This window comes from Aspergillus pseudonomiae (genome assembly GCF_009193645.1).
Source record: "Aspergillus pseudonomiae strain CBS 119388 unplaced genomic scaffold BDV37scaffold_14, whole genome shotgun sequence".
NCBI lineage: Eukaryota > Fungi > Ascomycota > Eurotiomycetes > Eurotiales > Aspergillaceae > Aspergillus > Aspergillus pseudonomiae.
The window spans coordinates 335,144-347,237 of record NW_022476006.1 but is presented as its reverse complement, the minus strand read 5'-3'; the positions used below and the strand labels follow the sequence as shown (position 1 = coordinate 347,237).

The following is a 12,094-nucleotide window of genomic DNA, read 5'->3' as shown; positions in this document are numbered from 1 at the left end:
GGCGGCTGCTATGGGGTACTCCATAGTCCGCCACAACGTAGGTAGCTGTTTCCGTATAACTGTTTTCCATTATTGGCGACTCCGATGTAAGACTTGGAAGCATCTTGATTGCAGATGGCTGAAATTTTTATAAGCTTTGACTTTTCCGGTCTCAGCTAAGAGACACGTAATAGTGACAAGGGGTGCGCTTTAGAGAAAGCTTGACCGAACGAAGATAAAAGAAACACGAGAGCAGAGCTCAGTTAATTTAATATAGTACTGTGAATGGTGTTATTCCATCCAACCTGTTGCTTGTGTTGCTATCATTCAATATACAATTCACTTGACTAGTATAGTAGGTACACGCTAAATACACTCAACCTTATGGTCCCATCGCTGTTTCTCCGTCTCCGCAAGCCCTACTGAAAGATCATTACAAATATAGATAATCAATAAAGATAGTTAATAGACGTTATTTTTCATGCTATGGATCGTCTGTACAGCGCCATCCTATCGGAGCAGAAGTCCAAAGACCTCGGTGCCTCATCCGTGTGATCGGTAATTCCATTGAGTAATAAACGTCTCTACTATGAAATCCACCATTCAAAAGTACCTCAAGTGTCCCCCGAACCGTAATTTGTACCCGGGCCGCTGCAGAACTGGGTGCACAATTGCCCACAGTTAGATGTCCAGGTAGGACCTCCAGGGTTTGCCTCGGTAAATGTGATGGCAGAGAGATCCAGGTTGCCTGGCGCCCAGAGCCAGGGCGGAGGATGTATTGTCGTGTAGCTACCGGAGAATGAGAGATGCCCGTCTCACTGAGGGGATTCGGATCGTCTGCTATAATGATAGGAGGTAAGAGGCGGGATAAATGTTTCCACGAGATGTGTGGCACTTGAAGCAGAAATATTTCAATTGTAGTAGGTGATTTCCGTAGTTGTGGTGTGAATATCAGGCATAGTCGGTCGTCCGCGATAAGAGTGTAAATACTTCAAGTTTCAGCAGCATCAATGAATGGTTAGCAGGACAATAATTAGAAAAGCCCCCAGTGCGCTTGGAACAGCCCGCATCCCCTGAAGACCCATGCTGTCACCAGTCTCCACGGTCTGCGTTACTGTTTTGGTTTCTCTTTGCGTAGCTGTATTTGTTTCCGTTTCTCTTTGCGTAGCTGTACTCGTAGGTACATCGGTAGTCACTATTCGCAACTTGTCAGTTCTCTAGGTACCTGAATTCAAGAAAAGCCATAGGGCACACGTACAGGCGTACGACTGGCGGTACCAGGTCCCAGGATAGGCATATGTGGAAGATGGGCACATGACCATATCCCGCTTGTCACTTAGGGGACTACCTGATGAGGGTAAAATGGTGTATACTTCACAGTAGTGGCCTGGGTCACTATAATGAGGATCAGACTTGGCGCTCTCTACTCTCTCCTAGGTCCCGGGAGCCCTTCTTCATGGTACGTACCAGCGGGCCTCTCCTTGGTAATACTGGATTCGTCCATCAGGTGCGCAAGCCGTGGCATAATTGCATGTAGAGTCACTAGTAGCGCAACATTGGCCGTACGTTGACCAGGTCACGTAGGCTGAGCCCGAATCGCATGTTTGAGGACTCCCTGCAATCATTGTTTATTACGTCTGAGCAGACTAATCATGCGTGGATTATCAGGTAGACCAACAACTGTCCGAGTATGCCCACCATGCCACGAAGTCGCTCCCCGCTTGCCTTTTATCCAACTCGTTGATAACGGCTGGATTCATAGGCGCACCAGTGACAAGGGGGTCGAATGCTCTATCCACATCAGTGCTTGTTGGTGCCGAGGCCAGGAGATGACCACCCTGGATTGGTCGAATGAACAGGGTTGCGCATGCAATCTGTGATAGAATTGCGAACTGCATGCTGAAAGGCTAGGACTAGAAATCGTAGACCTGAAAATTTCGGGGAGAGAGCAGGTAAAGAACTCAGCAGAGCATCGATAGCTGAGTTTAACAGACAAAGCTTTAAGTAATAAATTAGGGGTACCTAAGATTTCCGCACGGACAAGAAAAAGGTGGGGTTGCTCTGTTACTCCCTCGTATTCAATGGAGCTAAGCGCAGTCTGTGTTGGCAGGTATCGGAATTATTGGACCCTTGGTAGGAGGGCAGTGCCGCACCAAGAGAAGCTAGTCCATTTACAAGAGTTTAAGCCTCGAGATTACCTATCATAGATCCATGATCGCCCAGCCGGTCTGTCCGTACGTAGCCGTGCCGGTATGCTGCAGGGGCACTCTCTCCTGTTGTGTGGCCTCTGGAGTACTGTTCTGCAGCTGATTTGTCATCAATGATAAAATTCATGATATCTGGATAGTCAACTTGGAGGATATATAGCGATCGTCGGAATCTTCTCTGATTGGGATATAGGCAAGATCAAATCAAGTGTGGGCGATATTGGTACTGTCTGGCTCTTCGGAACTGCAGGGAATTATTGCGTAGAGCCTTATCCCCGGCGCAGTGAGAGGGATCCAGCTAGGCATGTTTGGTAATCAGTTCAAAAGGGTATGGGTAAGAATTCAGTAAGAACTGTATAGAATTTAGTTTTGAAATTATCTATATGAGCGAGCATCTCGTCAACCCCTGTCCTAGAATTATATGGATTGCCTTTCGACAGTCTGGCTAGGTATTGCGTGAGTCGTGACAGAAAGTCTAATTCTTCTGCTAACACAACCCGCGATATAGCACTAGAGAAGTATCTAAAATGGCTTAACCATTTTCACCACTCAGAGAGGAGTAGCATCGTGTGGCGGTGAGGAAGGTCGGATATGTGGAACGCACCCACTCACGTCGAAAGAGACAAGAAAAGAGCTAATGGGGCTGGAGAAAAGAAATGAAAGTTTGTCGCTCGAGCTAAATGGGGCGGAAGATCTTCGCTAAATATCGAGGAAATGCCCGAGGAAAACCAGCAGATGCCAGATCATTACCGACCATTTCCATCTATGTTACGATAAGGAACAATTTTCTCCCGCGTGATTGAACGTCGATTTCAACTGCAAACACACCAACTAGGGAGCTCCCTGGCAGTATGGACTAGATGAGAAGTTCCAGTTGGGTGGCTCGCTCAACTTGGGAGGCACAGCTCGGACCCTTGATCTTTGCGACGGCTGTTGGTTGTGATATGGGAGAAGGGGTGATGTCCAAAGCCGGATACGCCACCCTCCATGATTCAACATCCATACTCTTTGATGGAGACTTCGTGGCGTGCCGGAAACCTGGTGATCATATCGATGGATACTTCTTTTGCTACGGTCATGACTACAAAGCTGTGATCAAAGCTTTCTATTCAATATCCGGCGACCAGCCCATCCCGCCCCGGTATGCTCTAGGCAACTGGTGGAGCCGATACCATGCCTATCACCAGGATGAGTATATCCAACTGATGGATGACTTCTTTATATGCATCTTATAACATCCCTGCCATACCGCCACAAATATCCACACTCTCGTAGTTCAACCCGTACCCCTTGTGCTCAGGAATGATGCGGAAATAGAAGTTTGCCGTGTGCCCTGTCTCGACAAACCCTATGAAGTCCGCGATATCATTGCCAAGGGTTATGCCCTGCCATTTCAGACTAATATGTCTAGCCATCATCAGGGCCTGCTGCTCATTCAGTGGAGCAGTCTTTCTCGTGGTGTAAGCAATTTTGAAGCCAGGCTTATCCCAACGCCTAGTTAAAGTAGAGTTGCCATCCTGCTGACCATCCTCTGGGGCAATCTGCAGGGTGTTATCGCCATTACTCCAATGGTTGACCCATATATCAGTCGAATCGTTTCCTAGATCAGCATGATACAAGCCGCGGATAAGAAATCTCTCAACTAGATATGGCTCATCTGAAGACCGCTTCTCAACGCTGGGCAGATTGTTGTCCGCCTCGATGCTGGCGAATTGCAAGCTGCTTTCCTTCAGAGCATTGGTAGCGATATTCATGAAGCTTCTTGCATTTATCCTGCGAACTGGCTCGCCAGGACGAACTGCTGGCTGTGCGCCATCTTTGCCAAAGATTATGAAGAGGAGCGCAAGGACGTATCTGATTCCCTGAGCCCAGTCATTGCACGTGGGATTGCCATGTGTTATAGCGCGGCAAATGTATTTGGCGACTTCGGGGCCCAAGGTAATGAAGGCAACCCTATTGAAGTTAATAGTCTCTGTGCGTCGGCGGGCTGTTGTTTACACGTACTGAGCTTTAGCCGATGAGATTCTGGAGATGAAAGTATTCATGCGGCTGCAGTTGGGTGCTCTTCGTTGGAGGGTTCGCAGAGCAAGCCCGGATGGGTTCGGACTAACTACTTCTAGCTCACGCGTGAATTGCTCCACGCCTGTGGGATGAGCATTGATTGCATCTGCACCGGCCAGAAGCAGTAAAAGGGACGACAGGAACTTCATCTGCAGTTGGTACTCCTGAGAGATAGCAGGAGGAGCTCGTAAGACACGTTCAAGCGGAGGAAAGCAATAGATAAGGAATCTGAAGTAATGTTCAGCTCGAAGACAGTAACTAGACTGAGAGAAGAGGAGAGAATGGTTTGCTACCTCGCTGGTGTCCAAACGAAGATGTTTAGCAAGCAATGACCGATAGTTGAGAGAAGGAAGGTGTTGTCGCTCTTGATAGACGAACCATCTTCCTGCATCGACGGTAAACGTACTGGCGACGCTGGTTGACAATCAGACCAATCATCTTTGTTAATATGTATCTTCTCACTCTCAAATGCCGGGGTCTCCATCATGTTGCGTGACTATGCCAGTGGTGCAAACCTCACAAGAAGATATTAAGTGCACTAGCCAGGGCCTGGGGGGTCTCTCATTATAACCTCCAAATATCTATGAATCCTGCTACACTAATGGTGGGGATGCTCCACAATGCTAACTGGGGGAAGGGCGGAAATCCGCCGAGGTTACGTAAATGTACTACTAATGTCAGCTTATTACTGCTAGAATACCTTATGATAGGCATCCAAAGAATATGATAATTGACAAGAGGCCTCGAGGCATGATTGGGCCTACCCAACGAGGAGTTTGCAATACCAAACAGCCCAAGGCAAAGGGCAAAGAAACGCCGACTACAATATAAAGTTGGGCGCAGAGAGAAGTGATTTTGATCTACTTAAGGTTAAGAACCCCGGTCGATCTGTATCAATCTGTTCATAACCTCGGGATAGTAACAAGCTTTGATCTCCTGTCTTGGCCGCAAGCCTTGGTTGACCTTATCTGAGAACCAAAGTTACTACAAGTTTCTGTAGAGAATGTTGGTGATTTACTAACTAATCATCTGCTCAAAAATAAAACCTCGAACTAGGAACATATCCACTCGGCTTCTCCACGTTACATCGACAATTATCGGAAGCTGGTGCGTTGTAAATAGGATGTCGTAATATATCACATTTTACCGAGATTGACCCGGGCCGAGCCGAGCTCCACACTGTTGGTTAAAGAGGATCTATCACTAATATGTTTAGTGCTTTGTGGATTCGCCTCGAAAATAGTAAATACTGTTTCTCTCTTCCTCACAACCTCCCACAAGGAGGATAGCTTCGCAAGCTTGTCGTGTAGCTTGAAAACCCATGGCGGCGTGGTATACTATGTGGGTGGAGAAGATGCAAGATTGGATACTCCAGTGTATAATCATGCATGCTTTCTCCCATACCGCACTACGGAGATCCATAAATGTAGAATGTGCTGTCTACCTCGCTGTCTCTCCTCCAGGCATACGCCATAGACTCTAGAAGTTCTTATTTTCTCCTAAAGGTGCAAATTGTATACGGAAGGGAAGGTTTCTTCACTGAATATCACATTCAAATTCCGTCGTAGGTCTGCAAAGTAGCCTGGTTGTGCTAAGCGATTGTGGAGGAGCAATAAACAAACCAATCTTTGCGAAATTTGTAAACTATAACCACTGCTCAGAATAGGTACTTCGAGTTAACACCCAGACTTGGGCATGTAGATCGAATAAAAAAAACCCGCATATTTCCTCTGTTCCTCAATGACTTCGAATGGCGAACGGAACAAGGCTAAGCTTCTCAAGAATGGCCGTGACTACATCAGTACTGTACGATATAAATCTGTGTTAAATGTTAGACAGGGCTGTCTCTCAGTATGGTGAAGTGCTAGCAGAACAGGCTGAAACCGTTGTAAGTATCACGTTCGCTGCCGCCGTTGTAGGAGATGCTAGCTGCATAGTGCTGGCTGGGCCCAGGATAGCCGTCGGGAAGACCATGGTTTTGGCCAACGATATAATAGATGTCACAGTAAAGGCGAGTGTGCGGGAAAGGTCACCATTAGTGAGCCACTGGATAATGAATACATACCATGCCAGGGTCCATTGATCCCCTTTGCCCCATTTAGAAAATGGAGAGAACAATTTTAGTGCCCAGGCAAAGGCAAGACCCACTACCCCCAGCCATACAGCAAAGCACGAGAAGAGAAATGTAAGCTAAGCATAGACAATGTTAACGTCCCAGTTGTCACAATGGCCCCAAGGGAGAAAGCTGTGGGCGGCGCAATCGATAAATTTATACACACGGTTACACTTGGAAGACGTGCTTGGGATGACTAGCTCAATCCAAGTGTTCCCACTTTGTCTCTCATTTTCTTCTCCTGGAGGTACAGGGCTATACCGGCACCAAGCCATGACACCGTTATAGCGAAGCAAGACATCAAAAGGTCTCTGCGCCCAATACGTATGTTGCGGTTCGACGTATTTGCCGTGGAGGTATCGTGAGGTACGTTCGATTTCCCTCGAGCATTCGCTCACCTTGTTAAAGAACTCCCTCTGCACCTCAGATTGCTTCTCAATACGAGAATGAAGAAGAAGAGGAACAAGTAATATCAAAAAGCCGCAAGCCCATGTTCTGGATTTGGTCATGAGCCCTGAAATCGATAAAGTTAGGAGAAAGACAAGACGGGCTGTTGCTTTGAACTTTAGGTCTTGAAGTGGTGGAACCTGGGCTTTCTTGGAATTATGAATTTCCATAATATACGGTCCATATACCAAGAGTAACCTGTCCGATGTACGCATGAGATCGTTGAGCCTGTTCTGTTCTTCCTGATCATCTGAAAATAAGTGATGGACTCGTGGATATTGAATGTCAGGAAGCCTTTCAGGGATACTACCCTGTACTCCTCCCGCTTCCAAATTTTCCTGGCTGCTGGCAGGCGCAAACTTAAACATGTACTTCCACTCCAGCACAGTTGCTACCCTTGCAAGTGCTAGCCATCCTCTCAGCCACAATCCGGTCTTATTCCAAACTCGGTTGAAGCTGTTGGACACTGGTCCGTCGTCCGTTGGGGTATTTGTCATATCTACTGGGCCACCTGTTGCCCATGTCTCCATAGGTATTGCATTGTCATCGGAGTGCCCATTCCCATCTGCGGCATCGTGAACAACCCCTGACTGAGACGCTTCCTGGTGGCTCATACGAGCGCGGATTGTATCACAAAATAACTGAAGGAGACTTCCAATTCCATATATCGCGTCGAGGCAGCTCATCTCCAGCCATAGCAGCGAGGCGGTTGGAGACCCCTGCAGGATCCCATCTTCAGAGAAGTGGGCTTCAAAATCTATCCGAGGCGCCGAAGTCCGCAGCCGGTGGTCAGTATAGCACACAACCCAGGATATGTCGAAGATGCTGAACCATTCGCCGATCCCGATGAGAACTGGGAGAAATCCGGTATTTTGATGGTCCATCCGTTGTTGCACCATGACACCTCGTCCGACTGTCACCATAAATCCCCAAATTATAGCTAGACATGTGAAAAGGCTAATAATCTGATCACTCTTTGGAGCCCCCTGAGCTGCGGGAATTGACCCTGGTATCTGTACATCCTTCTCAGAACCTGGCTTGAGGTACAACGATGCTAAAGGAAGACCAAAATAATAACTAACCGAGCCATTCTGCCCTTGGGTAGTAGCGGTATTCATAGCTGAGTGTTGCCGGGGCTTGACTCTAATAAGAAGCCTCACTCCGACGTAGCGAACCCCATTTGACGAGTATTTTGAGCTCTGGAACCTACTGCGACACCAAGGTCCCACGCAATTCCCGAAATGTTCACGATGGTAATGGGGTTCTAAGATAGTATGCACAAAGATGATGGCTAATCGTTATATGGCAACGCTGAAAATGACAATGGCCATGGCCGGGCGACACTATAAAAGGTGCAGTGGTGAATCGTGAATCGTGATATCATCTCGGAAATGGCCCACGTTCTCGACCCAGCAAGACCTGTAGGGCTCGTAACTTTATATATAAGTACAATACAGCACATATTTGTGCAAGAGTTCTGGTTTCCTTCTATTACCATTACAGCTTGATATGATTCCTACTAGGGCTGCATAAACAATGGAGGAATACAATAAAGGTTACACCAGTTGATGGAATGCTCAAAGCTGTTACTACTGCCTTGTACTGTCCTAGGTGGGAATATTAAAAGTTACGAAATGAAGGACTTGGACAACTGCAAGAGGAGGACTGTGACCAAGGAGGACAAGCGCTCTGACAAAGGATCTTCAGATCGAACAATCTGAAAGTCACACTAATTTCGCAAGTCATTCCTGCGTGGGCTCTCGGCTAGATAGTGTAAAAATACCATATGATCAACCGAGGGCAGAGCGACTATTCTTAGCGACAGTATATGGGGAGTGCAGATAAACGCAGACTCATGAAATAAGCCTGGTCAGCATATTTTATAGACTATCTACCAGTTAACAGGAGAGCTAAAAAAATACAAGGGATTCGGCTGCGACTACAATACTGAGTAGGTCCCAGGATACTGTAATAACCCTGGAAATAACCCCGCCCCATTAAAACTTAAAAGTCTATACCCGTAACATGAATGAGGGCAAGCCAAAGCTCTTACAGCCGGGATTCGAATCTATAGCTTCTATGACTACATCTTACAGGTGCCTAGTTGGTAACCTATCTTATCTAGAGAATACCCGCGAGATACCTCTCGCGAGCCCTAGAACATACAAAGTAGTCTACTGGAAAGCCCAAGGTACTGGGTGCCTTACAAAGATCCAAAGCCAATTCTACTTGGGCGATATTGACTCTTGGATGACCAGAATAATACCGAACTCCCGCTGCCAGTGTTTCTATGGCAACCTACGCGTCTGTTGTACTGGACCTTGTAATATCCATGGAATTACCAGAATAGCAACATGATTGATTATTAGCATTGATCCCAGGAGGTCACAAGATATGTTTTGGGCCTTGACATACTTGATGTCGTGGTTCATGTGCCGGCTGAATTAAGTCAACTGAAAATTTCATAACTGTGTCCATCGGAGCAGTACCAAATCTGTTCCCAAGTCCAAAGGAGAACGAGGTATTTTCGTATACTGATGTTATAACCTAGTTTATGAAGTATTCGATAAGAACGTCCGAACTGGCCACCAACCTTGACGAGGTGATGGCCTGCTGGCCGATGATTCTCAAGTCTCCCTACTCCTCTAAGAGGCTCATACAACGATTCGAATATAACGGCTTTAGTAGGCGCCACTCTGTTAAATATAGTGGCAGATAATGTACGGTGGAACTGGTTAAGACGAAATAGGTGTGAAAGGGACTTCTGTAAGAGAAGACAGGAAAGTGCAGAAGATGGCGGTCCTTTCAACAAGGTATGATACATGACCAATGTCGAATTGGGAAAGTTGAACGAAATGGCTCATTTGCCGTCACCGGGATCCGTCTAGCCGCAGTGGTTGTAATTCCTTGCGGCCGGATGCAATAAGCAAGTACCCAGCTGCACGTAGGAGCTGTTGAACGTCGAACTGAAGGGATCCGCGTTGGCGGTTTATGTGCCCATGAGTCGTGACGGTTAATAGCTTCTCTAGAGATAATATGCCGCAGTGGGCTGCGTCCATGGGCGGCCACGCGGTGATCAATGTACTGTATAGGAATGCGAGACAAGGAACGATGCCACTATTTATTTACACATCGGGGGTGAAAGGAGATTTAAAGATTGTAATTCCGCTATGTATAAAGAGAAACCTATAGGCAGGATCTACCGCATTGACAGAAAATGCTATGGAATAACTCTGAAAGACAGGGATTTCAGCCACTAAAAGCAGTAGGTCCTTGGCAATATAGAATTAGTCTACAACAAGACCAATACCTATTGTTATCTCCATCACTTCATGCTCGACCTCGGGTTGGGTATTAATCTCTAGAAGAATAATACTACTTTTAGCCCTGAAAAGAAGCTTCGTTGTATCTATACTAGAATAGCACACAGCGATATTTGACATGTGTCGCTCGTGCATATCTCGACATACCATCGCAAAGCTAGTGCGTCCTAGAAAGATCTAGACTAAATCATCTTTCAGTCGAAACTTTCTAATTGGCCTTAGGGCGGCTGAGGTCATTCTCCGTCTAGCACCTTGAATCAACTAGTTCCTCGCCGTGCTCGTCAGGCCGAATGATGAATACAGCCGGTACAGTGGGGAAAGTGTAGACAAGTCTATTCAATAGGAGAATTACGCTACATGACCCTATGAATGTAAACAAGTCATTCCAGGTCGTGAGCCACCATGACCGCATAGCCTTATACCCTAGCCCAAACAGACCAAACCCTCTGCTGAGCACGAAGAAACAATCTTGGTCGTTTATGTACAATGGCCAAGTACACATACTGCCTTATGAACCCCATATCCCCAAACAGCCTAGTCGACCTTGTGTCGGCTCAAGTGTTATCAGGCCAGCTAGAGGACCGATCAGTTATGAAACCATCTAACCTTTGTGGAATACTTACGTTGGAAATACATTCTCCGCGGGGTCTGTGCCGAGAAATACAAACAATCGGCCTCGATCCGGTATTCACATTCGCTTCTCCGAAAATAGTTCCAATTCCGACATCTACCTGCTTGTGATTGCTCCTCCACTGGGTCTTTCAGCTATCTCTCATAATGAACCAACAAGAAAGAAAAGCACTTAGACCAAACAACTAATGCCGAAGCCTGTACGTACCCTTTTTGACCGACAAGACTTCCCGGCGGTGCATTATACCAACCAATACATTGGTCCACGGGTATTTGTGTCCATCGTCTCTTGGTACTACCCGGTCCACCATAGGTGCAGTAACCTACTATGAATTGTCCCTGGCGCCGATAGATCTCATATGGGTCAACCTGGTACTTGTAGCTTCCGATGTACAGCTGTTGACAACTGGTATGGACTGCTTTGGTCGCCAGATCGTTGGCGTCTGGTTTAAACTCAAATCCTGCAGCCAAGGCCACCAGATATAGGTAAAGAATCATTGATATGTGATACATTTATGCTGAGCAAAGCGCAAAATACCGCTTGTGAAGACAGTAGGATAAGAAGAATGACCCGGCATTCCTTCCAGGGCCTGAATTTATAACTTCCAGTTCAGAATATCGCTCTGGTGAGAGATAATTTAATGTTTTCTTCTCCTCTTTTGTCTTTTCTTGTGTCTCCCCTTCTTTCTTTTGTTCGGGGGCGTGCCGGGGCACTGGGCAAACGGCGAGCAGTATCCCGTAAACACTAAATAGGAGGTTCTACCAGAACGAATCCACTCTGGTGCGGGTTACACACAGTAGAGCATTGAAAATAGAACAAAAAGAGTGGGTCTACATATCTTCCTGCGCTTTCTATTGACGCAATACCTGAAGGTGGTTTCATTGAGCCGTATAACGTTTAATGACGGTGGTTTCATATTGGGTAAATACGAGGACCATCGCGTCAAAAATAGGTCTATGGAAGTTTCAATGTGTCTTACGCCAATGATACCTGGTGCAATGGCTTCGGAATACGCCGGTATTAAAAATAAGATAATAAGCAGAAGGATCAAAATCTTGAAAGATGCTGGGAAGAATGAAAGCAAAGAGCTAAAAGATTGCAAACTATGTATACTCAGAGAAAGACCTTCTGGATATCCTAATAGCTTCGAGTGTTGTAAAAACAAAGCCGTAGCAAGCGAACAAACGTCGGGAATGGCGGGACTAAGACCTGATCAACCTCCGTCAGGGCCGATATATCTACACAATATCTGCTATCTCTCTGGTATACTTTACTGTGGATGTCAATTGTGGGGAACAACTACTCCCCTGATGGCGAACAAAGATAGCAAGTG

The 12,094-nt window shown here is 46.5% G+C and overlaps 3 protein-coding genes across 3 annotated transcripts; all 3 read right to left on the bottom strand.

The window, feature by feature from the left end:
- Positions 1–986: 986 nt before the first annotated feature.
- On the bottom strand, positions 987–1,877 carry BDV37DRAFT_280511 (uncharacterized protein; the record flags this gene model as incomplete). Its single annotated transcript, XM_032086589.1, has 4 exons — positions 987–1,174; positions 1,238–1,374; positions 1,447–1,594; positions 1,658–1,877. The coding sequence occupies 4 exons, from the start codon at positions 1,875–1,877 to the stop codon at positions 987–989; spliced, it is 693 nt and encodes a 230-aa protein (XP_031944224.1).
- A 1,538-nt stretch (positions 1,878–3,415) lies between these two features.
- On the bottom strand, positions 3,416–4,731 carry BDV37DRAFT_269617 (uncharacterized protein; the record flags this gene model as incomplete). The annotated part of the gene is made up of 3 exons (XM_032084398.1): positions 3,416–4,139; positions 4,191–4,475; positions 4,541–4,731. 3 exons carry the CDS (start codon positions 4,729–4,731, stop codon positions 3,416–3,418), a joined length of 1,200 nt encoding a protein of 399 aa, XP_031944223.1.
- A 1,706-nt stretch (positions 4,732–6,437) lies between these two features.
- BDV37DRAFT_280509 (uncharacterized protein) lies at positions 6,438–7,925 on the bottom strand (the record flags this gene model as incomplete). The annotated part of the gene is made up of 1 exon (XM_032086588.1): positions 6,438–7,925. One exon carries the CDS (start codon positions 7,923–7,925, stop codon positions 6,438–6,440), a length of 1,488 nt encoding a protein of 495 aa, XP_031944222.1.
- Positions 7,926–12,094: the final 4,169 nt, after the last annotated feature.